A 27,323-nucleotide genomic window follows, 5' to 3' on the forward strand; every position below is an offset into this window, starting at 1 on the left:
ACCATCATAAGAAACAGGGATGACAGTCCCCTGGTGTGGTTATTGCCTCTGTTCCTTTCTTGTGAAGACCATCATAAGAAACAGGGATGACAGTCACCTGGTGTGGTTATTGCCTCTGTTCCTTCCTTGCTTATGGCCAACAATGCTGTTTGATGTTGACACTCTACTACTAAGTCTAGATTTAACCTCACAGCCTTTTTTAGTACCGTACTCAAGGTAATTCCTTCCAGTCATTTCTGTGACCACAGAGCAATACCACCTTTTTATTCTTGACTTTGCTGTTGTGGTTAAGTGTCGTTGAGTCAGTTCTGACCCATAGCAACCCTGTATAAGGTTTCTGAGGAGCAGCTGGTGAGTTTGAACCACCAACTTGGCAGTTCAAACTGACCTTGAGGTCAGGTGCTTATTGTATGATTCCACACCACTGCACTACTGCTGGTGTGTGTTGTTGAATCCATTCCAACTCATAGCAGAAAGCCTCATCTTTTTCCCGTGGAGTGAGTGGCTGGTAGATTTGGACTGCTGACCGTGAGCTTGGCAGCCCAATGCATAATCAGTGCTATGCTGCCAGTGGTCCATTAATTTGCACTAGGGTTATCAAATTATAATACAGGCCCCAAAGTAGATCTAACTCAGTTTAATGCTCTCAATTCCATTGTTGTTAAGTGTGGTCAAGTTTTCAACTCATAGCGACCCTGGATAGGGTTTTGAAGGAGTGACTGGTGAGTTTGAATTGCCAGCCTTGTGGTTCAGACCGACCTTATGGTGGAGTGCTTATCCAACAGTGCAGCACCAGTATTCCTTAAGGATCTGTGTTGTTCTTTACATACTTTTCTGTATTTGAAGGTCACGAGGTGATGTTGGAAGGAGAGCTCTTTGGGGATTCTAGAATCTGTTGTCTCTTCTTGGATTTTGTTAAACGTCTCACCAGATTCACGCCGTCCTGTCAAGAGTGCAGAATATTTCTGTGGGCTTCAGATCCATTCCTTAACTCACAGTAGTGACTTGTTGTTACTAAGTGCCGTGGAGTCAGTTCCGACTCATAGCGACCTTGTGTAAGATTTCCGAGGAGCAGTTTACTGAGTTTTTCAACTTTAGTTCTCAAGATGTTTTCTTGATTTTACCAGTGTTGCCAAATCATATCCTGAGCTCTTTCTAGTTAAACTGGAAGGTGTTTATTAAAAATTCTAAGTGTTAATAGCTTCTCTATTTTTTCTTTACTGCTTTTATACACTGTAAGGTAGAAACCATACCATACTGTGCAGAACCTTTCTCTGGCCACTACTTTAGAAAGTTTATAGTTTCTCTGGAATCTCTGGTTTTAATGCCCTCAATTACAAATGGTAAGGCTAGAGGTTTGAATCCACTCAAGTGCCTCAGAAGAAAGGCCTGGTGATCTACTTCTGAAAAAATTAGCTATTGAAAACATTGTGGAGTACACGTTTCTACTCCGACACGTGAGTTGGAATTGACTTGATGGCACCAATAATTGCAGTGAGCCATATCCATGACGAGAACATATTTCATTTATTATTTGGTCAAATGTTTTACATTTCTAGCTCATCACATTGTTGGTGGTGTTATTAGGTGCTGTCGAGCCGGTTCTGACTCATAATGACCCAGTGTACAACAGAATGAAACACTGCCCAGTTCTGCACCATCCTCATAATTGTTACACTTGAGCCCATTGTTACTGTCACTGTGCCAGTCCATCTCGTTGGGGGTCTTCCTCTTTGTCGCTGACCCTCCACTTTACCAAGCATGATGTCCTTCTCCAGGGACTGGTCCCTCCTGATAACATGTCCAAAGTATGAGAGACCAAGTCTCACCATCCTGGCTTCTAAGGAGCATTCTGGCTGGACTTCTTCCAAAGCACATTTCTTTCTTCTTTTGGCAGTCCATGGTACTTTTAAAATTTCTTCTCCAGCACCATAACTCAAATGCATCAGTTCTTCTGAAGTCTTCCTTACTCACTGTCCAACTTTCACATGCGTTGTTGTTGTTGTTAAAGTGCTGTCTTTTTGGTTCCAGCCCATAATGATCCTGTAAACAGTTTCTGAGGAGCAAAGACCTTGTGGTTAAAACCGACTTGCAGTCTATCACATTAACCCACAGCGCCACACCAGGACTCCTTCACATACTTATGAGACTATTGAAATACCACGACTTGGGTCAGGAGCATCTTAGTCCACAAACTGACATCTTTGCTCTTGAACACTTTAAAGAGGTCTTATATAGCAGATTTGCCAAATGTAGTACATCATTTGATTTCTTGACTGCTGTTTCTAAGAGTGCTGATGGTTGATCCAAGCAAAATGAAGTCTTTGACAACTTCTATCTTTTGTCTACTTATCATGATGTCGTTTATTGGTCCAGTGGTGAGGATTTTTGTTTTCTTTACATTGAGATGCAATCCATACTGAAAGCTGTGCTCTTTGATCTTCATCAGTAAGTATTTTAGGTCCTCTTCACTTTCAGCAAGAAGGTTATGTCATCTGCATATTGCAGATTGTTAATGAATCTGCTTCCAATACTAATGCCACATTCTTCTTCATATAATCTATCTTCTCAGATTACTTGCTCAGCATGCAGATTGAATAAGTATAGTGAAAGAATGCAACTGTGGTGAACACCTTTCCTGATTTTAAACCACTGAGTATCCCCTTGTTCTGTTTGTATAAATGCCTCTTGGTCTATGTACAGATGCCTCATAAGTATAGTGAAGTGTTCTAGAATACCATTTTTCTCAGTGCTATCCATAGCTTGTCATGATCCACACAGTCATAAACCATAGTCAGCAAAGCCCAATTAAGCATCTTTTGGGTATTCTCTGCTTTCAGCCAAGTTCTGTCTGACATCAGCAATGATATCCCTAATTCCACATCCTCTTCTGAATCTGGCTTGAGTTTCTGGCAGCTCCCTGTTGATGGTACTGTGGCAACCATTTAAAAATTATCTTTAGCAAACTTTTACTTGAATGTGATATTAATGACATTGTTCTGTTATTTCCACATTGGAAATCCTTCTTTGGAATGGGCACAAATATAGATTTCTTACAACTGGTTTACCACATAGCTGTCTTCCAAATTTCTTTGCATAAATTAGGGTGAGCATCAGTTTGTTGAAAAATTTCAGTATCTATTCCTGGAGCCTTGCTTTTTACCTTTACCTTCAGTGCAACTTGAGCTTCTCCCTGTAGTACCATTGGTTCTTTTTTTTTGTAAGGTTTTTATTGTGGATTGAGTGAAAGTTTTCAGGGCACATCATCGGTTTCACATTCAAACATTCATATACCTTGTTTCATTACATTGATTATAATCCCCTCCACATACCATCAGTTAACAGAGATTCTCTCTATCCTCTTTAGCTTTTTTTTTGGGGGGGGGGGAACTTTGCCTTTTTGGAATTTACAGTCTCGGCTTTTAGGGAAGGTTTTTACATTTATCTGTGGGTATCCAGGGCTCATGTATGGAATTACTAACCAGCATAACTGAATAATCAGATAAGGGACATTTTGCTATATCTGCTAGGTGGCTAAAGTCTGATCCTCAGAGCCTATTACCATTGGTTCTTGATCATATGCTATCTCTTGAAATGGTTGAATGAACATTTACCATTTCTTTTTGGTACAGTGACTCTGTGTATACCTCCCATCTTCTGATGCTTTATGTATCATTCAGTATTTTGCCCATGGTCCTTCAATGTTGAAAGTCAAGGTTTAAGTTTTTTCTTCAGTTTTTTCAACTTCAGAAATGCTGAATGTTTTCTTCCCTTTTGGTTTTGTAACTCCAGGTCTTTGCACATTTCATTGTCGTACTTGACTTTGTCTTCTTGAGGTGCCCTTTGGCATTTTCTGTTCAACTCTTTGATTTCCTCATTTCTTTCATTTGCTTTAGCATCTCTGCACTGAAGAGCAAGTTTCAGAGTCTCTTCTGGCAACTATTTGTCTCTCATCACTTGGCATATCATAATTTACTAAATAGTGCCTCCTATGGGAGATACTGGTTGTTTCTAGTTTTTTGTTCTGTGTGTTTGTGCTTGGAACATATTTTTAAATTTGTAGTTTGCATTATGTTTAAAAGCAATCTGAACACTTGAAATTAGTAGGCTAATCAGCTTTCTTTATTAAATTATTAGAACTCTAGCCACAGCAATAAATGGAGTCTGTTTTTATTAGTAGGTGCAGGTTCTTTAAAAATGGTTAACTAAAAGGACAGTTGATATTAATCCAGAAGAGTTTTTCTTTCTCTTGGTGATATTTTACTCATGCCCATATTCTTCCTATGATTTAATAATGAAGATGTTAAACATGGATTCCAGTTTTTTAAGAAAATGTGTGCTTTAAAAAAAAAGTAAAATCACATGTTTTTAAATTTAATGAAGAAAACAATATAAAAACTAGCAGATAATTTGAGTTGGAAATTGAAAGTTGTGCTGTAGAATACTCATTTTTTTTCCTAAGTTGTTTATAATACTGTTCATGTTAATTGAGCAAAACATATACCAACCATTTCAAGTTTCTACATGTATAATTTAGTGACATTTTTCCAGTTGTGCAGCCATTCCCACCCTCTTCTTCTGAGTTGCTTGTCCCTCCCTCCCTCATTACCATGAACTCATAGCCCCTAAAGTCGGACCCTTTAGAATTGCTGCTATCAGTTTGAGCATAATACTCAAGACAGACTTTTTTTTTTAACTTGTTTAAACTATGTTAGATTTGAAGATGACTTGGGGACATTTTTGGTTTCAGATTTAAAGATTATCACAGGATAATAGTTTCAGTGGCTCATCCACATTTCTATGGCTTCATAAAGATATAGAGTCCATGAGAAATTGAAATTCTGTTTTGCACGTTCCCCTGTTTGGTCAGAATTTTTCTATCCAAAGAAAAGATTGAGTAAATGTTCAGTATTGGTGGCAGACACAATGCAGTTCTTCTGGTCGCATGGCAAAGGAAGCAGTTGTTCATGGGGACATTTAGCCCCACATTCTTGATTCTCTTTATTCTTCTGTTGTTCCAGGTGAATAGAGAGCTATTTTTGTGCCTTAGATGGCAGTATTCATATTTAAAATATTGTCAGATTTGATAGTTTGATTTTATTATTTCTAGACTTTGATATCATCTGTAACTTATTTATAAAAATGTTTGTAAAATGTCCTTTAATTTCATTCTCATTTAATAAACGGAATCACTGTCTAAGAACCTTAAGGAATCATAAGTAGCTCTGGAGCTTTTTGCTGCATTCAATTATATAAGAATTATATGTGATTTTCTAAGGGTAATAAGCTTTGTAATGGTTTGTATTCAAGAATGTTGACTCTACTTTTTTTTTTCTTTTCTTCAGATTCTGTCAATCTTTAAGGACAAATGTACCTTATAGCTCATGGAAGAAAAAACACAAACCAAGACATTTTTGGGTTCAAAGTTGCCGAAGTATGGAACAAAATCCGTAAGAAGTACACTGCAGCCAATGCCAAATGGGACAACTGCTAGCTTATTAGGAGTTTCCAAGAGTAGCAGTGTCAAAAGTTATATAAGAAATAATGGCTCAGATTATCCACTGTCCCATTCATTTAGTTGGAGAAAGGCAAACAAATACCAACTCAATGAAGAAAGTGCTGGAGAGTCCAACGATCCTCAAAATTCACTTGATAAATTAATTGATCCTGAAAAACATGTTCCTAATCAAGGAATGCTTGACAAAAGTAGGATAAAAGGAGGTTTGAAAAGCGTTTCTGTACTCACATCAAAGGCAGCAAAGCCATCCACTATGTTTGTGTCATCTACAGAGGAGTTAAACCAGAAGCCTTTGTCTGGACCATCTAATTTGGGTAAATTTACCAAAGGTACATTATTAGGAAGAACTTCTTATTCTTCAATCAGTGCTCCAAAATCACAGTTGAATGGATGTTATGGCACTCGATCAGCTGGTGGCATGCAAAGGCCTAGAGCAAACTCCTATGCCACCAGAAGCAGTTCTGGAGAGAGCTTAGCACAATCCCCAGACAATAGTAAAATGGTCAGGTCACAGAGTTTTTCGCATTCCATTCAGAATTCATTCCTTCCAACTTCATCTATAACCAGATCACATTCCTTCAACAGAGCTGTAGATCTTCCTAAGCCTTATCCGAACCAACAGCTGCACATTAGAATGCCTCTAAGGTCAAGTATGCTAACAAGAAATTCCAGGCAGACAGAAGGATTCAATGGGAACGAACATTTAGGATATGGATTTAACAGATCTTATCCTGCTGGTGGGAAGAAGTTGGCTTTACCGAATGGCCCTGGTGTAACTTCCACTTTGGGTTATAGGATGGTTCATCCCTCGTTACTGAAATCCAGTAGACCGCCATTTGCTGGGAGTGTCACAGTTGACAGTAATAAAAATTTACCTGCTGACAAGTGTGTAGAGGAACATGCTACAGTTTTTGCTAATGATAGAGCTACTAATAAGGACCAAGAACTAATTGAAAATGATGGTTATAGAGCAGAAAATGATCAGACAATGAAGAATGATGCTAAGATCAGATATCTGACTGATGATGTGGATGATATTTCCCTGTCTTCTTTGTCATCTTCTGATAAGAATGATTTAAGTGAAGACTTCAGTGATGATTTTATAGATATTGAAGACTCTAACAGGACTCAAATAACTCCAGAAGAAATTTCTCTAAAAGAAGAAAAGCATGAAAATGTACCATCCAAGGATACATTTGATTCTCCTATGGAAAACGAAAAATCTTTCAGTAAAACTAATGAATGGATAGATATAAATGTATCTGGTAAATATAAATATCTTCAAGTGTGTTTGCTTTCTTCTAAATGTTTTTATAACTGAACATATATTTAGCCGTATCTTCTGATAAATTCCAAGGTGCCATCAATTTCAAGTCTGTATTAAATGACTAGTAGAAGGAACGATAGGTCTGGATAAAATTGAAATAGGGCAGCATTTATCTTCCATGTACAGTGACTTTTGTACACTATACTGTTTTTTTTTATCCTGTTTATAACAACAATAATATTGAAGATGTCTTTCTCACCTCTCTGTGGCTATCGTATACAGGCTTGTTGTTGTTATGTGCCATTGAGTCGGTTCCGACCCATAGCGACCCTGTATAGGGTTTCCGAGGGTGTAAATCTTTACGGGAGTAGAAAGCCTCATCTTTCTCCCGCGGAGCAGCTGGTAGTTTCAAACCGCTGACCTTAAGGTTCGCAGCCCGATTCATAACCACTACGCTACCAGAGCTTACTCCTACTCAATATAGACAGTATTTCAAAATTATTTTTCTGCACACTTTACCCCACCAATGGCATACCATAAAACTATCTCTTCTTTTAGGGTAGCAGATCTTTGCTATATGCTAAGAGCAAAGCTATAAGAAAAGGTAAATGAAATCATATAGATTATCTGTCCAATTTAGTGGATTTTTTTAATCCTTGGAAATGTTAATTTTTTTTTAAAGAAAGAATTCGATTTCTTGTTTAACAATTTGTATAGTTTACACAGACTCCTGGTGTGGCACTGTAGAATCAGCATTGAACTGTGCATCAAAAGGGTGGTTCAAACCCACCCGCTGCGCCTTGGAAACTCTGTGCAGGGTTGCTTTGAGTTGGCATTAACTCGATGGCACTTAACAACAACAACCACATAGGTTACACAGAGAAAAGGAGTCTCCATGTTAAAATGGGAAATACGTGGCTTGTTTTACAGTTGTAGAGGCTTGCTTTGTATTTCTAGAAATGTTTTAGAAGTGAAAGAAAGTTACATTACAGTTAGAAAATATTTTAGTAGGTTATTTTTAAGATTTTGCCTCTGGATTTTTAAGTTTTTATTAGAATTTAGACAATCCTACAGTTATGAATATTATACCAACCTTTTTGCTGTAATAAATCATATTTTGAGAGATTACGTTTTTAGAACCTGAGGAATAATGATATTTTTGTTAATAACTACTCTCTCTCTTTCTCTCTCTTCCATAAATCCACTGAAGACAGGAGTGAATGTACAGAGCATACTTCTGGGACTACGTTGATTTCACCAGATACAGATTACAGAGCTGGTTCTTCCTTTGAACTGTCTCCATCTGATAGCTCTGATGGAACATACATGTGGGACGAAGAGGGCTTGGAGCCTATTGGAAATGTGCATCCGGTTGGGAGCTATGAGTCCTCTGAGATGAACAGCATAGTATGTATGGATTTAGATACCCTTTTGGAATATATATATATATATAATTTTATTTATGTATTTTTTAAAACTATACAATGTAATTATGAACATGATTAAAAATTTCCCCTCCAACTTTATGAATTAACTTTTCTGTCTTGAGATATGGAAATCCACCTTTGTTAGTTTCTGTTAGATGCTGTCATGCACTCTTGGATTTATCCTGACCCAGCCTTCAGTATGGGTTGCACTTCAGTGTAAAGAAAACAAAAATCTTCACCACTGGACCAATAAATGACATCATGATAATGAAGAAACGATTGAAGTTGTCAGACTTCAATTTACTTGGATTCATCATCAGTACTCCTGGAAACGCAGTCAAGAGATCAAATGACATATTGCATCAGGCAACTCTGATGCACAAGACCTCTTTAAAGTGTTCAAGAGCAAAGATGTCAGTTTGAGGACTAAAGTGCGCCTGACCCAAGGCTTGGTTATTTTCAATAACCTCATATGCTTGTGAAAGTCGGACAGTGAATAAGTCTGTGCAAGAATTGATGCATTTGAGTTACGTTGTTGGAGACGAATATTAAAAGTACAGTGGACTGCCAGAAGAACAAACCAATCTGTGTTAGAAGAAGTACAGCCAGAATGTTCCTTAGAATGGCCAAAGTATATCCAATGTATGATAGACAAAGTCCCCAGAGAAGGATAGCATGCTTGGTAAACTGGAGGGTCAGTAAACAAGAGAGAAGCTCTCAATGAGATGGATTAGCACAGTGGCAACAACCATGGACTCAAGCATAGTAGCCATTGTGAGGATAGTGCAGGACTGGGCGGTGTTTTGTTCTGTTGGACATAGGGTTGCTCTGGGTTGGAACTGACTTGATAGCATCGAACAGCAGCAGTAAAACAGGAGAATGCAATGTTGTCTGGTTGTGTGCCATACTCACAAGAGTTGGTGTGTGTGAGCCCATTGTTGCACCCATGTGTCACTACACCTTGTTGAAGGTTTTCCTCTTTTTTTTACTGATCTTTTATTTTATCAAGCATGCTGCCCTTGTCCAGGTATTGGTCTCGCCTGATAGCACGTCCGAAGTAATTGTACAAGATGAAGTCTTACTATAATCCTTACTTCTTAGGACATTCTGGCTATACTTCAAGACAGATGTTTGTTCTTCTGGCAGTCTTTGGCGAAATGAGTTTCTTTGTTGGGCCTTTTTGCTATAGTTCTTTGGAGAAACAGTTTGATATTACCCCCCAATCCCTGAGAAGTTATCTTTGCTTTATTTTTCTATCCCAGAAGGTTTGTTACTTTTACATAGACTCATATTTCCTAAGTAAACGAAAAAAAACTTGTAGTTCAATACTTCTTTGGCCTTGAACTACAACCTGCACTGTCATTGGTCTGTTTTACATTCCTTGTATGAATTGCTCAATATACTTAAGCAAATGAAGTGACTGTGTTGCGTACTATGAAAATAGACTATCTCTGGTCTACTGAGTGGGGGTTGATTGGTCAGTTCATGACCCTGGTGGGCGGGCCATGCCTTGAAATTCTCCACACTGTATTATGCAGTGTTGTTCTGAGGCCTCTGAGTCAGTTCCTCCTCATAGTGACACCACATGACTCATAGAACTGCTCCATAGAATCAAGCAGGCAGCAGTCTTTATGAGAGCAGGTCACCAGGTCTTTTTCCTGTCGTCGGACAGCTGACAGATTCAAAACACCGACCTTTCATTAGCAGCCAAGTGCTTAATCATGATGGCAGTCACTATTGTTGTTAGGTGCCATACAGTAAGTTACAACCCATAATAAACTGTGGAGAATATCACATTTGCATTACGTCATACTTCATATAAACACATGCACTATGTTTTCTCAAAAATCAATTGTGTGTTATATGATCTTTTTGCAAACCATTTAACTGCACTCATTACACTGTACTGCAAAGTTGGTTTGAACTGTAAGGTTGGTGGCTCAAGCTTACCAAGCTGCTCCTTGGAAAACCCTATGCAGGGCTGCTATGGATTGGAACTGACTTGATGGCACTTAACAACAAAATATGTGTTACATGCATATGCACGCTATTTATGTAAAAAAATATGTTCATTATAATACATCGTTTGCATGCCATATTGGTCACATTAAGCTATGCTCTGGTAGTGTTGGGCTGCTAACCTCAAGGTCAGCAGTTAAAAAGTTATCAGGTTCTACAGGAGAAAGATGAGGCTTTTTGCTCCTATAAAGATTTACAGCTTCAGAAACCCTAAGCCGGATCGCTGTAAGTTGGTAGAACATCATCACCACCACCACCACCACCACCATCAGTGTTCTCAGATTGAAGGTAGAAAAGCCAATGTCTGGAGACAATGGATGGTTTGGTTGCCATAGTTGACAGGTATTATTGGCATCTTAAGGAGTCTTGGTTTGGTGCTGTGGGCTAATGCATTGAAATGCAAAGTCAGTTTGAACTGCAAGGTTGGTAGTTCAAGCTCACCAGCCGCTCCTTGGAAACCCTATACAGGGCCACTATAGGTCAGAGCTGACTTGATGACACTTACCAGGAACAACAAATTGACATCTTAAAGGTGCCTTGGTGTGACACTATGTGTTAATACACTAGATTGCAAAGTCAGTTTGAACTGTAAGGTTGGTAGTTCAAGCTCACCAGCCACTTCTTGGAAACCCTATACAGGATTGCTATAGGTCGAACCTGACTCAATGGCCCTTAACAAGTAGATGCCACAACAGTTGGCATCTAGCTGCTAAATGTAGGTATGTAATGCCTACAAGGAGTCTTGGTGTGGTGCTATGGGTTAGTGTGCTAGACTGCAAAGTTGATTTGCACCACAAGGTTGACGGTTCAAGCTCACCAGCTGCTCCTTGGAAACCTTATATAGGGACGCTATGAGTCGGAACTGACTTGACGGCACTTAACAACAACAACAACAGCAGTGCCTGCAAAGTGTAGTCCTGGTAGAACATCTGTAGTTTATTTTTGTCCACTAAATAATTAAAGAATCTTTAATGAATGGGTAGCCCATCTTTCAGGAGATATTTCACAAGTATGTTGTATAGCCAAACATTTAATAAGAACCGAGTAGTAGCAGCAAGTCTCATGTTTGTTTGGTAACTTTTTTCCTGGAGTATCAGTGTTGTTGTTAGGTGCCATCTAGTCGGCACCAACTCATAGTGTCCCTCTGCACAACAGAACGAAACACTGCCTGGTCCTGGGCCATCCTTACAATTGTTGCCACGCTTAAGCCCATTGATGCTGCCATATTGCCAATCTAGTTTGCTGGGGATCCTCTTTTTCTTTGACCTCTCACCCTACCAAACATGATAATCCTTCTCCAGCAACTGATAATATGTCCGAAGTATGAGAGACGAAATTTAGCCATCTTGGCCTCAAAGGAGCACTCTGGTTGCAATTTTTCAACACAGATCTGTTGGTTCTTTTGGCAGCCCATGGCACTTTCAGTATGCTACTCCAACACAATGACTCAAAAGCGTCAGTTCTTCTAGGGTCTTCCTTATTCACTGTCCAGCTTTTGCAAGCATTCGAGGTTATTGAAAATACCATGACTTGGGTCAGGCGCACCTTGGTCCTCAAGGTGACATCTTTGTTGTTCAGGAGTCTCAGTACTCACTCCTAAAACTGAGACTGGGATAGCCAGAGTGTTCTTTTATACTCATGCTATGCTTATAGTTGACAGAGGAGAGGTCTCACTAGGTTTTTACATTTTATTCATTTAACTATGATATGTAGCTTTTAAGAGCAATTGGCTATTGTAAATTTAAATACCAAGCAAGGAAATTTGTGAAAGATTGTCTTTTTATGTAATCTAGTGAACTTTAGACTTACTTTGTTAAATTCTACTATTTTAAACACGTTGTTGTTGTTAGGTGCCATACAATTGGCGCCGACTCACAGTGACCCTGTGCACAACAGAACGTTGGTGCCCAGTCCCATACCAACCTCACAACCTTTGCTAAGCCTGAGTCCATTTTGCTGCCACTATGCTAATCCATTTCATTGTAAGTCTTCTTTTTCTCCCACCCTCCACTTCACCAAGCATGATATCCTTCTTCAGGGACTGGCCCTTCATGATAATATGTCCACAGTGTGATAGATGAAGTCTGGTCAACCTGGCTTCCATGGAGCACTTAGACTGTACTTCATCCAAAACAGATTGGTTTGTTTTTTTGGAAGTCCATGGTACTTCTAATGTTCTCCTTCAACACCATAACTCAAATAAATGAATTATACGATCTTCCTTATACACTGTCCAACTTTCACATGCATACGAGGTTATTGAAAATACCATGGCATGGGTCAGGCACACCTTAGTCCTCAAACTGACGTCTTTGCTCTTCAATACTTTAAAAAATCTTGTGCAGCAGATTTGCCTAAGACAGTACGTCATTTGACTTCTTGACTGCTGCTTCCTTGAGTGTTGATGGTTGATCCAAGAAGAATGAAGTCTTTGACAGCTTCAGTCTTTTCTCCATTTATATAGATGTTATTTATTGGTCCAGTAGTGAGAAATTTTGTTTTCTTTATACTGAGATGCAGCCCATACCTAAGTCTGTGGTCTTTGATTTTCATCAGTAAATATTTTAAGTGCTTTTGTATTTCAGCAAGAAAGGTTGTATCATGTGCATATCCTAGGTTATTAATAAGTCTTCCTCCAATCCTGATGCCATATTTTTCTTCATATAATCCAGCTTTCCAGATTATTTGCTCAACATATAGAATAATGAGTATAGTGAAATAATACAATCCTGGTGCACACTTTTCCTAATTTTAAACCATTTGGTGTTTTCTTGTTCTGCTTGAACAGCTGCTTCTTGGTCTCTGTACAGGTTCGTCATGAGCACAATTAAATGTTCTAGAATACTCGTTCTCTATAATGTTGTACATAGCTTGCCATGATCCTCACAATCAAAAGCCTTTGCGTAGTTAATAAAGCACAGTTAAACATCTCTCTGGTATTCCCCGCTTTCAGCCAAGATCCATCTGATGTCAGCAATGATGTCCCTCATTCCATGTCCTCGTTTGAATCCGGTTTGAACCTGTGGAAATTCTCTTGTCAATGTATGGTTGTAGCCCTTTTTTTCATTATCTTTAGCAAGATTTTACTTGCATTCTAAGCATGCACTAAGAAATTTTGTTTAGCTTTTTATTTTACATTGTGTCAAGTGTATATGACTATAGTCATCTTTACCATACATTTCCAATAATGGAACCATTGGTTTTTGAAGTGTTTATTTGAAATTCAGTGAGGTGAATATGTTCTGTTTTCTCAGTAGTAAAAAAGGTAGAGAATGGAATTTTTTCATGAGCTTCTGGATGCCTCCTTGTATTTTCTAGATTTTTAGAGATTGCTCATTGATGAAACAGTCTCTGTACAAGTATTCTCATTGACAGCTATTTGCAAAGTTGTTCCATGAAAGCACGACTTTGTTGTTGTTAAGTGCTGGTGAGTTGGTTCTGACTTAACTGCCATGCTACATTGGGTTTCTGAAGCTGTAAGTCTTTATGGGAGCAGCAAGCCTCATTCATCTCTCCCTTGGAGAGACTGATAGGCTCGAAACACCCACTTTGTGGGTCCCAGTCCAGTGCTTATCTTACAGAGGAAATTTAATTTTTTAAAACTAATTATAAGTAACAATGAAGGAGTAAATAATATTGAAAGAGTTGACATTAAAGAAAATAGAAGATAAACTGTTCAGTGGTTTAGAACTATTCAGGTGACTTTATATTTTGGAAGCATTGCATGTAATACGGATAAAATGCCACATAAGCAAAATGGTGTGCTGCAAGTGATTCATAGTTTCTCAGTGTATAAAATGTGATTTTCCAGTAGTTGCATTGGAAAATTGGTAGTCTTTTTAGATATGTTAAATTGTATATGGATTTTCAGTTGATAAAAATGTGACTTGGAAAAGATAAATATCATTATCAGTGGCTCTTTAATTAAAGTTGCACAAACAGAACAAGACGCATGTTTTGTTTAGTGAGCCTGTGTCTGTCTCATTGGCTAAAGGAGGTTCAGAGACTGCTAACACTTGATGACCTTAATGTTTATTGCTGTTTTTTTTTTAATGGTTATAAGATGCTCAAGGAATCCTGGTGTACTACTGTCGGGTAAGCACTAGTATACTAACTGCAAGGTGTGTGGCTCAGACACTCCAGTGGCACCTCAGAAACCCTTTATAGGGTTATGTGACTTGATGACACTTAGAAGATGCCCAAAGTGGAAATGAACATTGTGTCCAGCAGATGGCAGCAATAAGCCATTTAGGACAAGACACTGCAGTGTTCACTTACTGTTTTTGTAACTGTAGTCTGCACAAACTTCCTTCACCTCACACCAGAGCAACTCCTTCCCTCTGATTCATCCCCTCTGCTCCTGTGCCTTTTATAGTGTGCTTACCCCATTTAGACATCTATATCCATGCCGTCTATCTTCCTTGTGGGTGCTCTTTTACATTGCTTGGACTGTAACTCCCTGCTTTTGGATGCCCTCCATGTAGATGTCACGCTCACTATACTCAGTCTCTGCCTTCTCATGCCTCGCTGACCCTAAGTGAGCATGACTGCTTACCTGACTCTGCCTCCTTCTACGTGTGTGTGTGTGTGTATATATATATATATATATATATTGTTGTTGTTAAGTTCCGTGGAGTTGCTTCTGACTCATAGCGACCCTGTATAGAATTTCCGGGGCTGTAAATCTTTACGGGAGCAGAAAGCCTCATCTTTCTCCCACAGAACAGCTGGTAGTTTCGAACTGCTGACCCTGAGGTTCTCAGCCCGATTTGTAACCACTACGCTACCAGAGCTCCATATATATATATATATATATATATATATGTGTTGTTGTTAAGTGCTGCTGAGTTGGTTCTGACTCGTAGCGACCCTGTATAGGATTTCTTAGGAGCAGCTGGTGGGTTTGAACTACTGACCTGGCAGTTCAAGCAACCATGTGACCTAGTGCTTCTCCTATAGCGCTTCCCCAGGACTCCATGTGTGTGTGTGTGTGTGTGTGTGTGTATGAATTGGAACCAACTTGATGGCACTTAACAATAGCACGTATGCACACACACTTGAGAGGACTTCAGAAAGTTCATAAAAAAATTCCATTATCTTTTAATTACATTTTTCCATGAATTTTTTAAGCCCCTTGTATATATGAAATCATGAAAACTATGTGTGTGTGTTTTATGGGATCTAGATCCTTTTATGGGATTATCATGGAATCTTGGGTCCAGAAGAGTCTACATAACTAAAGCTTATTTTTTCAAACATTGGTTGAATTCAAAACTTGGATTTTATGTTGTTCTGAAGTTGAGGTAATGCAAATTATGTTGTCAGGATGCTTCTTTTAGGTGAAAGCATTAGTAGAACAGAAATGCCTCACTTTTGTTACACTTCATTGCTCTTTTCAGATAACTGCGTATTTTACAAATGAAGGTTTGTTGTAAGCCTAGACGGAACAAGGCTGTTGGTCCCATTTTTCCAACAGCATGTGCTCACTTAGTATCTGTGTGTCACGTTTTGATAATTCTCACAATTTTTGAAGCATTTTCATAATGTCAGTGCACACTCACTAGACTACTGTTAAGTTTAGTGGAGTTGGTTTTGACTATAGTGTAGTGTAAAAGAGCTTTTTATTTTTTTTTCTTGTATTGGCAAACTGGTAGTGTACTGGTTACGAATCAGGCTGCGAACCTCAAGGTTGGCAGTTTGAAACTACCAGCTGTTCCGCGGGAGAAAGATGAGGCTTTCTGCTCCCGTAAAGATTTACAGCCTCGGAAACCCTGTACAGGGTCACTATGAGTCGGAACCGACTCGACAGCACTTAACAACAATTGGCAAACCAAAAGAATTCTGAGGTTCACTTTATTGTGATATTTGATTTACTGCGGTTTTCTGTAATTGAACTCTCATGATCCCCAAGGTCTGCTTGCAGCTACAGTCAATCAGAAAAGTACAGAGCACGAGTTTCAAAATTTGGAATCAACTCAGTTCCAAAGATTCAAAAGTTATTTATTTCAAAATTGTTTCAAAATAGAAAATATGATTATTGCAAAAATGCAGCACATATGATGCCATGTTTGTAATGTGTCTGTAGAAATAAACAACTGCACAGTTAGTGTTGTTGAATCCAGAATCTCCTTAGGAATGAGGTGTCCAGTTAATGTTATTGTTGCTTTTGTGAGAAACCTGCTGCTGGTATGCTAGTTTTCGCTTACTGCTCTACCAAGTTACCACAGACTTAATGGCTCAAAACAACACAAATTACAGTTCTGTGTATCACAATTGAAATGTGTTTTATTGAGGTGAAATCAAACTCTATATTTCTTTTTTATGTTCAAGGGGAGAACCACCTTCTAGATTGTGCTCCCTTTCTCTGTCATTGCCACCAATGGCAGGTTGTGAGTTGCAACTGTCTCAATGGCACTTAACAATAACAGCAGTGACTGATTACATTGGTTCTCTCTAGGTCATCCAGGTCAGCTGATTAGCAAGCTTAATTTCATCTGCAACCTTATTTCCCCTTTACCGTATAGCCTAACATGTTCACAGGTTCCGGGAATTAGGATGTGGATGTGTTGGTACCGTATAGCCTAACACGTTCACAGGTTCCAGGAATTAGGATGTGGATGTGTTGGTAGGGAAGGTGGATTGTTGTATGGAAGGTGGATGTGTTGGTAGGGAAGGTGGATGTGTTGGTAGGGAAGGTGGATTGTTGTATGGAGGGAATTATTTTGCTTGTGTCACAACTCGAGAGAGAGAGTTGTTTTTTTAGTTTGAGAAACATTGCTTCAGTCATTCATTGACCCTCCTAGGAACATCCTCGCTTTACTTCTTGTTTTTTGTAGAGAAAATACTGTCTGTTGATCTTAGTTGCAATTTTTATTTTCTTTTACATTTAACCAATTGCATTTTGTTTTATTGTAATGATTACAATTCCCTTTTTTGATGTACACAGAAACATGCAGGAATATACAATCTTTGAAAAAAAACAAAGGGCACATTTACAAGCCAGCCTCCTGCCTGTCAGCATACAGCCTTTCCCCTTCTGTGAGTCTAGAGTCCTCAGATGTTCTCTCTCTCCATATCATCGTCTCTACCTCAGACTCTGGTGTCCCTGCCTCTCTGGTTAGGATTCCACGCTCTGTCCATGCTCTTCCCTCTTCTGGTTCCAGGGTCCACTGTTCCTGGAATGCAAGATCAAACACTCCCTCACTTTTTGTTACCTGTCTTCTACCTTTACAATTGTGACCATGGCAATTAGTCATGATAACAATTACTCACTATTAAATCAACACAATCCTTTCCCTATCTCCTTTCACCTGACCCATCTAGACAGGATGGAAGCTATTCAGTGTGGATTCTACCTGCCCCCATTCACTCTGAAATTAAACTCTGTCTTGAAAATTTATAAGCTAGCCTCTTTTTGGCTTTATAGCCCCTCCTCCCATTTTAGGTATGGAGAGAGAGTTTTAAAAGCCATACAGTTGTTAATTAAAAAAATATGTATCCTGAGATTGACAGATTTACTTCCAGTAAGTAGTATATTTATTTGATATAAGAAATAAAATGGCAAAACTCATTTTTTTCAGTTTGCTTTAATCTAAACAGATGGCATAGTTATTCTTCAAGAGGCCTTCACTGGTGACTGGTAATGCTGTAACTAACCATCTGTTTTTTTATTTGGCTATTTAAAATATTTATACTCCTAACATTTGGTACTATAATAACTGGAAATGACATAACAGTACACAAGAGTGTGTGTGTGTGTGTGTGTGGCACATTGTCATGAGATTTAAAGATCACTTCTTCTAAGACTGGCAGGTGTAAGAGCTAATGAACAGTATGAAAGCATCCACCTTCTCGGGTTTTAGATGGTCGTACACGGTGTTTTGGTTGGTTGGTTTGTTTAACAACAGCAATACATTTATTTAAAAATAACTTAGGTAACTTTTCCATTTTGTATAGTCTCAGAGTCTGCAAGACATACCCGGCTTTTAGATGTGATATTATGTATAAAATTAGGTAATTTTCACTTTTACTTTCTAGGGTAAATGGTTTATAGGCACCAAGTTGTCTCAAGTTTATAGACAAGTATTTTAAGGAAAAACTATTTATAAAAACTTGCAAAAAGTATTTAGCACTCTCAAATGTTGTAACATTAGATTGTACTCTAAATTACAAAGTATAAAGATGTATTCTCATTTTCTAATAATGTAATAAAATGCAGCTTTTTGATATTACTTGCCTAATATGAATAATTGTTTAAAATAATTATGGATCCATGTTCCTTCTGATTGGGGGATAATTTTTTTGGTTTTGTTTTGGAATGTTTTCACCTCCTTGATTCAGTTATGTTCCTGTTAAGATGTCATTACCTTAACTGTTTAGCAAACTCGATGTGGCTGCACCATGATTAAAAATCATTGGGAGGGTAAGATGACATTTATTTTGATCATCTCTCTCAGCCTTTATTTTCGTAGACCTTAAATTTGTATACACTGTGTGACTGTTAATTCATTTCCATCAGATTGGCTTTTTACTATTTGGCAAAGCTGGGCAGAAAAATTAGATGTTGTACAATTAAGAACAGATCATTTATTCATTCATTTTATAGATAGAAATGCAGAGATCTAAAAAGCTTAAGTCACATAGTCACTCTAGACAAACAGAGGGAATAAACTTAGAACATCTGGCTCCAATGTATAGTTCTTATTGTACCATGTTCCACCAGAGATTCATACTGAGTTTCCCCTGTAAAGTAAAGAAGTAATCTTCTTACTACTGCTCTCTGTTGTCTGTTTGGTATCAAATGTGTGCTTTTTGGAGAACAACTTTGAAAAGAAAAACATTCAGATAACCTGTTCCCCTTCTTACTCATCTCTGTAGTAGAGTGAGAGCATGAAAGAAGAAGACTAATAGAGAAGTTTCTTTTTCTGCTTCTTGGTTTATTCCTTTCTAAGCAAGCACTTTAAATTCCCACTGTGTGTTACTGCTTTTGTAGTTGCTGGACATTGCATCTAAAGAACAAGTCAGCTGCTGTCTCAGAAATGTATGATCTAGATTAAGAGAAGAGGCATAGTGCGGACATTATGGTATTAAAGAAAGGTTCCTTCTGGCTTTCTAGTTAACCATGTATGTCAGACTATTAAGTGTTCAAACTTTGGGGATATTTGTGGGGTATCAGTAAGTCAGACAAGACTTCTTCATGAGTATAAAATGGAAGTGGAGATTTTTGTATTTGTTTAATTTCTTACCCCTGCTTTCTCAGGCCGTATTAATGGGCCAAGACACTCTGCAATCTGCAGGCTTGCCACTTGCTTTGACAAATAAAATTGTATTGGAACACAGCCATGTCCATTTACATTTTGTCTGTCTGCTTTTATGGAGTCTTGTTGTGCCTCTGTAGGATAAGCACTGGATTGCTAACCACATGGTTGGTGGTTCAGACACACCAGCCACTTCTTGGAAACCCTGTTATACAGGGTCACTATGAGTCAGAAGTGACTGGACGGCACTTAACAACAACAATATCTGCTTTGATGCGTCCGTGGTAGTTGTAACGGACTATAAACCCACTGCCATGGTGTCAGTTTCGAGTCATGGCGATTCTATAGGTCAGAGCAGATCTGCCCCATGCATTTCCAAGGCTGTAAATGTGACTGGTGGGTTTCAACTGTGACTCCCTTTTGATTAGCAGCTAAGCACTTTAATCACTACACCATGAGGGTTTCTTAATAAAAACTAGATGTCCTGGAAACCTAAAATATATACTATCTTGTCCTCCACATTAGAACAACCTCTTTAATAGAACACTTGCTATTTTAAAACTTCAGAACCCTTTCAAGCCACTGTAAGTGTGTGTAAACATTTTGGGCATTGCTATGTGTCAACATTCCCAGTGTCATTCCTCTTCAGAGCCCAGCAAAAGACATCCATCCATTGATTTCACATGCTTGAGTACATGTAGTGAGTGTAAGGCACTGGGGATCAAGACCAACTACAGGTTCTGTTCCTTAGAGCATATAATGTAGTGGAGGGGGATGGTGTTCAAATAATTAGCTAAGTTCACAGTTAATTATGTTTAATTGATGGCTAGGGAGGCGCTACTGAGAATTAGAATGTGTGAGAAAATGTTGCCATAAGACCTGGCCTAATGTAGGTTGTTAAGGTTTTCCCAGGACATGATATTTAGGCCTTACTGAACAAGGAATAAACTAGGTCCAACTGTAGCCTGCTTGGCACTGCAGAAGAACACACTGGACTGCAAGGTTAGTTTCAACTGCAAGGTCGGTGGTTCAAACCAACCATTCACTCCTAGGAAAACCGACACAGGGTCGCTATGGGTCAGAACTGACTCAACAGCACTTAACAACAACAACAATTGGAAGAATGTTGTGGGTTTTAAGAAGCAGTGTATAGAGGAGTCTTGGTGTGGAGGTTGCAGGCTAATGAATCAGACTGCAAAGTCGTTTCAGCTGCAAGGTCATTGGTTCAAACTCACCAGCTGTTCCTTGGAAACCCTGTACAGGGCGGCTATGGGTCCGAATTGACTCGACGGCACTTAACAACAACAATATAGAGAAGCACATAGGAGGGAGGGAGGGACGGATCATGATGTGTTTGAAGCACTAAGCCAAGGCCAGTGCAGTCCTACCTAGCACTTCAACAGAGCAGAGGAGCACTTGGGAGGGAGACCGTCAGTGCAGAGCTTTTATGGAACTTGAAGGCTTTTGGGTCTTCACTATAAAAATGGAGGATTTTCAGCTGGAAAGGGACATGATTGGACTTACATTCTGAAAATACTGTATGTGAAGATGGAACTAGAAGGGAGCAACGTAAGATGCTGGGAGGTCAGCTGTGACTGTTGTTCAAATGAGAGGTGGTAGTGGCTTGGCCTAAGGAGCTCTGGTAGCGTAGTGGTTACGAATCGGGCTGCGAACCTTAAGGTCAGTGGTTCGAAACTACCAGCCGCTCCGCGGGAGAAAGATGAGGCTTTCTACTCCCGTAAAGATTTACACCCTCGGAAACCCTGTACAGGGTCGCTATGGGTCGGACCCGACTCGACGGCACTTAACAACAACAAGTGGCTTGGCCTACCTAGATGGCAGAGTGGTGATTAGAGAGAGGGGGTGGCTTTGAAAAGGGATTTACAGCGTGCATTTGGCCAGTGTCTGCTACTGATGCTGTCTTAAAGAGAATGCCTGTATGGCGTCTTCCAGTCTTTCTGCCAGAAGCATCCTGCCTTGTGTATTTGACTTGTACTGTCAAATCTCCCTTGACTGTCGTCTTTCCATGACTTGTCCTTGCCCTATACGGGTTTGTATCTCCAGTTCCTTGTTACCTCTTTGATTACTCCTTTAGGTTTCTGGCATTTAGTAAAGTCTCAGTAAATATTTGTTGAAATGGATGCAAAGATGACAGGAGACATGTACTGCAATTTAATAATAAATGAAAAACTAACATTTGTATTTAATAATATTCAGTTTCCTTCTCATAGCATTGTGACATAATGTATTTACAATAAGTTCCTAAGGTATCACGTGTCATAATAGCAAGCTGCAAGTAACTAAAAATAGAGTGTAAGCATAGATGTAATAGTTGAGGGGACAGATCACAGAATCTTGAGACAGCCCTAATATAGGTAACTCAACATATCATATTGCTACTTTCAGCTGTGGTCTAACACAGAATCACAGAACTCCAAGCCATAGAAGAAATTTAATGTAACTCCCTTATTTCACAGATAAAACAGAATGAGATAAAAATTCTAACACTTTTTAAATTTAGTATTTTTTGCCAGTATAAGGTACCTAAGTATCTAATTATCAGCGTAGCTTCTTTTTGGTCTGACAATATTCACTTTTATGTTGGTGGTGGGGCAAGTTTTAGTTATTGTGACCCTTTTAACATAATTGTATTTTTTATATACTATATTAATGTTTTTGTTAGTTAAGTGTATTTGATGTTGTTAACTGCCATCAAGTCAGTTAACCCATAGTGACCCTGTATAGGGTTTCCAAGGAGCAGCTGGTGAGCATGTGGTTTCAAAATCACACGAAGGACTGTTTAATTCTGTGTGTATGTGTCACACTAGGACTCTGTCTGAGTCAGTTTTAAAGAATAAGTGCAGAGTTGGTTGATTGACCTAGCCAAAGGGAAAAGGGCACATTTTGGGCATAGGGAACAATATATACAAAACGTGGATATATCATAAAATCCTTTGAGTGATGAATATCAGCATTACTAAGGTTGACACAGAATAACTAGAGAAATAAGGTGGTAAGGAAGAGAAATCTAGTCTCAGATTGAAATAAAAAATGAATTTTGCAATATTAACAGATTTTCAAAATTGTGTGATAGATATTATATTAAATATCTCAATAATCTTACATTAGGTTCTTATACGTACTTTCTCCTTAATTCTATGTATAGGACCATGTTGTTGTTATGTGCCGTTGAGTCAGTTCCGACCTATAGCGACCCTGTGTAGGGTTTCTGAGGAGCAGCTGGTGAGCTTGAACCGCTAACCTTGCAGTTCAAATGGCTTTGCAGGCCTGCACATTAACCCACAGCGCCACACCAGGACTCCATGAGCAGAGTGTTTTTCCCCTGCACATTTTTTCTTCTTTCATAAATAATGAGTTAAGCTCATTTTGAGTCCAAAGTCTATGTTTCAGAGAAAAAGTTAGTGAACTTAAAGTTTCACCACCGTTTTATCAAACACAGTTTCCCCGGCTATGGAGACTTTATGGAGAAATTACTGAATTCTGTGAGTTGGATCAGAGCGAGATTCTAAACTTGTTGCTGTCATTGAAGATACTGAGGTTGAAGAGTTAAAAAGTCTTTTCACCACTTAATTGACTTTAAAAGTTGCTGTGCTAGCCTGAATGAATAATTAAAAATCTTTGGACCCTGGCAGCTCTGTTACATTGTCCTGTAGTAGTAAGAACAAAAGCTAGACATTACTGCCTCAGGCAGTCCAATGTTTAGTGGAATTTATGTGAAACTCCTTCAGTCTTTGTTCCCTTTGCTGGTTTTAGGAGTTAGGTGACTTCCATTTGCAGATCTAACTTGGTTGTGTGTAGGCATTAGGAACTTGGCCTTTGGAACCTTTTTACCTTCCAGTATATGATGGAGTATACTACATTTTAAAATAATCTACCATCTGCTAGAAAAATATGAATTTCCTAAGTTTTACCTATTCATTCTGAGAACCTTTTTATTAGTGATTTGGCTTTCTGGCTAACCTGAAGGTGACAAAGAAATAAACACGTTTTCATGCCCACAATAGATAATAGAGCTGGATTATTTTACCTTTTAATTTTGAAATCATTTTCTACTAAAGAAAATTTCAAAAATCATAAAGAGTTTCTGTACGAGTGTGTCCCTTCACTCTGGGTCTCCTGATGGTAGCAGGTTACATAACAATAATACAATGATCAAGACCCAGGAATTAAGTTTGATGTTGGCATTGACAGCCCTTATTTGAATTTTTCCAGTTTTCCCGTTAATACCTATTTTGTCTGGTCAGAATCCAATCTATGATCACACATGGCGTTTAATTGTCCTGGCTCCTTGGGCTTCTCCAACCTGTGATAGCCTTTCATAATCTTGACACATTTGATAAATGCTGACAAGCTATCTTGTAGACTGATCCCCATATGGTGGTGGTTATGTGCTGAGAAGTCAGTTTCCACCCATGGTGGTGGTGGTAACGGTGGTGATTGTGTGCTGTGGAGTCAGTTCCAACTCATAGCGACCCTGTGTAGGGTTTGCAAAGCTGTAAATCTTTACGGGAGCAGAAAGCTTTATCTTTCTACCTTGGAACGGCTGGTAGTTTCAAACTGCTGACATTGTTAGTAGCACAATTCATAACCCCTATGCCACTAGAACTCCTTTACATTATATGTGAACTGTTGTAATATTTATGTATTATACAGTCAAAATATGGGGGTCATCAAAAAGTTCATGGGAAAATGGAATGAGAAGATGTGGGAATTTTTCCATAAACTTTTTGAAGTTCTCTCATATTGCATGTGTCTTAAAGTATAACTTGACTTGTGATAAGGTATTATTAATATGCCTACCAGGAAGACCAGTTAGTATCAGTATTATTCAAAATTACATATCAACCACTAAAGCAAGTGACGATGAAATCTAAGAATTCTACCAACTTCTTCAGTCTGATTGATAAAACATGCAATCAGAATGCAATGATAGTCCTAAATGTGAATCCCAGAAATATAAAGGCCATCAATGAAAAAATAGGGACAAATTTAAGGACCCTAATATAGGGCACACACAGACTACCAAACATTGCAAAAATTGCACAAACGAAAGAAGAGAAAATAGATTGGGGCATACTAAAAATTAGAAACTTAGGTACATCAAAAGATTTCACCAAAAGAGTTAAAAGGGAGCCCACAGAATGGGAAAAATCTTTTTTGCAATGGCATATCAGATAAGGGACTCATTTCTAAAACCTGTAGAATATTATAACACCTCTACAAGAAAAAGACAACCCAATTAAAAAGTGGTCACAGGACGTGAATAGACACGTCACCAAGGAAGAGATTCGGGCAACCAGCAAACAACGATCATTAGCCATTAGAGAGATGCCAATTAAAACAACAATGACATATCCTCTCATACCAGTAATAGCAAAGTTCAAAACAGAACAGTACGGATGTCAGAAGAGACTCAGAAACTTGCTTACCAGTATAAAGATGATGCATAGTGTTTTGTATGGCTGATTTTTGAAATTAGAAATACTAGGCCTTTCTTCCTAATATTATGCAATGAGGAAGCTCCACTGTAACCTTTGTCTACCATGGCTGACTCTGCTGATAGTTGAAATACAGCTTGCAGCATTATAGCAACATAGAAGCTACCACAGTATGATGGCAAACGAACATATGGGTAGATCTAAAAGTTACCTTTCTTCTAGTAAAGACAGAAGAAACAAGCTTATGAGTTGGCACATTTTTGTCTGTTTAGGCTTTCAGAGTTGTTTTTTTTTTTTTTCTTTCTAACACCGCTTCTTTTGTTGGTTATTCACACTTGGTACTCCCTTTAGAGTATGTGCCATGTTGTCTAAATCTGCCTTTCAAGTCTTTATTATTTCTTTCGTCTGTTGATTCTCATCCTAAATATTAACAGTCTTTCTCCTCATCATTTGATCTCCTTAGCATCAACTTCAAATTTGGTCACTTGAAAACATCCTTAAAAAAAAAAAAAGTTTCTGAATTCGATAGTGTGTTCTACGACATTAGTTTTTGAATTTAGACTTTGTTACTCTTTTTGTCACATATCCTGTGTGGTGATAGAATGTCTGCTCTCCGCCAACCCCCCCAGGTATCCATATCCTAATCCCTGTAACCTGTGAATATGTTAGATTATATGACAAAGGGGAATTAAAGTTGAAGATGCAATTAAGTTTGCTTATTGTTAAGTACTGCTGACTCAGTTCTGACTCATAGCCACCCTGCTTACAGTTTCTGAGGAGTGGCTAGTAGGTTTGAACTGCCAAGTCTTGTGGTTGATAGTCCAGTGCTTATCCTACAGTGCCACTGTAGGTTGCTTACTGGTGGTGGTGGTATGCCGTGGAGTCGGTTCTGATTCATAGTGACCCTGTACAGGGTTTCCAAAGCTGTAAATCTTTACGGGAACAGAATGCCTCATCTTTCTCCGGCTAAACAGCTGGTAGTTTTGAACTGCTGGACCTTGAAGTTAGCGGCCCTATTCGTAACCACTATGCTACCAGAGCTCCTTAGGTTGCATATTGTTATTGTTAGGTGCCATCAAGTCGGTACCGATCCATAGCGACCTTATACACAGTAGAACGATCCTGGGCCAACCTTATTACTGTTGCAACGCTTGAGACCATCGATGCTGCCACTTGGCCAATCCATCTCGTTGGTGGTCTTCCTCTTTTTCTCTCACCCTCCACCTTACCAAACATGATATATCCTTCTCTAGTGACTGGTCCCTCGTGACAATATGTCAGGAGTAGGAAAGACGAAGTTTGGCCATCCTGACCTCCAAGGAGCACTCAGGCTGCACTTCTTCCAGAACGGGTCTATTGGTTCCTTTGGCAGCCCATGGCTCAATATTCTCCTCCAACACCGTAACTCAAAAGCATCAATTCTTCTGCGGTCTTCCTTATTCACTGTGCAACTTTCGCATGCATATGAGATTATTGAAAATACCATGGCTTGGGTCAGGCACACCTTAGTTGTCAAGCTGACATCTTTGCTCTTCAACACTTTAAAAAGGTCCTGTGCACCAGATTTGTCTAATGCAATACGTTGTTTGATTTCTTGGCTGCTGCTTCCGTGAGTGTTGATAGTTGATCCAAGAAGAATGAAGTCCTTGACAACTTCAATCTCTTCTCCATTGGTAAGAATGTTTATTGGTCCAGTGGTGAGGATTTTTGTTGTGTTTACATTGAGATGTAATCCATACTGAAGGCTGCGCTCTTAGATCTTCATCAGTAAATGTTTTAAATCCTCTTCGCTTTCAGCAAGCAAGGTTATATCATTTGCATATCGCAGGTTGTTCATGAGTCTTCCTCCAATCCTGATGCCATGTTTTTCTCCATAGAACCTAGCTTCTCGTATTATGTGCTCAGCATACAGGTTGAATAAGTATGGTGAAAGAATGCAACCCTGTCGCACACCTTTCTTAATTTTAAAGCATTCAGTGTTCCCATGTTCTGTTCGAACAACTGCTTCTTGGTCCAGGTACAGATTCCTCATGAACACAATTAAGTGTTCCAGAATAGTCATACTTCGCAATGTTGTCCATAGCTTGTCGTGAGTCACACAATCGAAAGCCTTTGCATAGTCAATAAAGCATACGTAAACATCTTTCTGATATTCTCTGCTTTCAGCCAAGATCCATCAGACATCAGCAATGATATCCCTCGTTCCACGGCCTCTTCTGAATCCAGCTTGAACCTATGGATGTTCTCTGTCAATGTATGATTGTAGCCGTTTCTGTATTACCTTTAGCAAAACTTTATTCGATTGAGATAGCAAAGAGATTGTCCGATGATTTCCGCATTCCGTTAGGTCACCTCTCTTTGGAATGGGCACAAATA

At 38.9% G+C, this 27,323-nt stretch overlaps 1 protein-coding gene across 2 annotated transcripts in view; it reads left to right on the forward strand.

Moving 5' to 3' along the window:
- The first annotated feature begins 5,344 nt into the window (after window positions 1-5,344).
- The window catches only part of CCSER2 (coiled-coil serine-rich protein 2), a 148,719-nt gene continuing 126,740 nt past the window's right edge, over window positions 5,345-27,323 (forward strand). Inside the window, exons 1-2 of one of the 2 annotated variants that reach the window (XM_006872453.1) lie at window positions 5,345-6,783; window positions 7,996-8,192. In XM_006872453.1, the coding sequence (XP_006872515.1) occupies window positions 5,385-6,783; window positions 7,996-8,192 (1,596 nt within the window). In that variant the 5' untranslated portion in view covers window positions 5,345-5,384. The remainder of the gene's footprint in view (window positions 6,784-7,995; window positions 8,193-27,323) is intronic. The other variant, XM_006872454.1, reaches the window with a different exon arrangement.

This window comes from Chrysochloris asiatica, unplaced genomic scaffold (assembly GCF_000296735.1).
Source record: "Chrysochloris asiatica unplaced genomic scaffold, ChrAsi1.0 scaffold00198, whole genome shotgun sequence".
NCBI lineage: Eukaryota > Metazoa > Chordata > Mammalia > Afrosoricida > Chrysochloridae > Chrysochloris > Chrysochloris asiatica.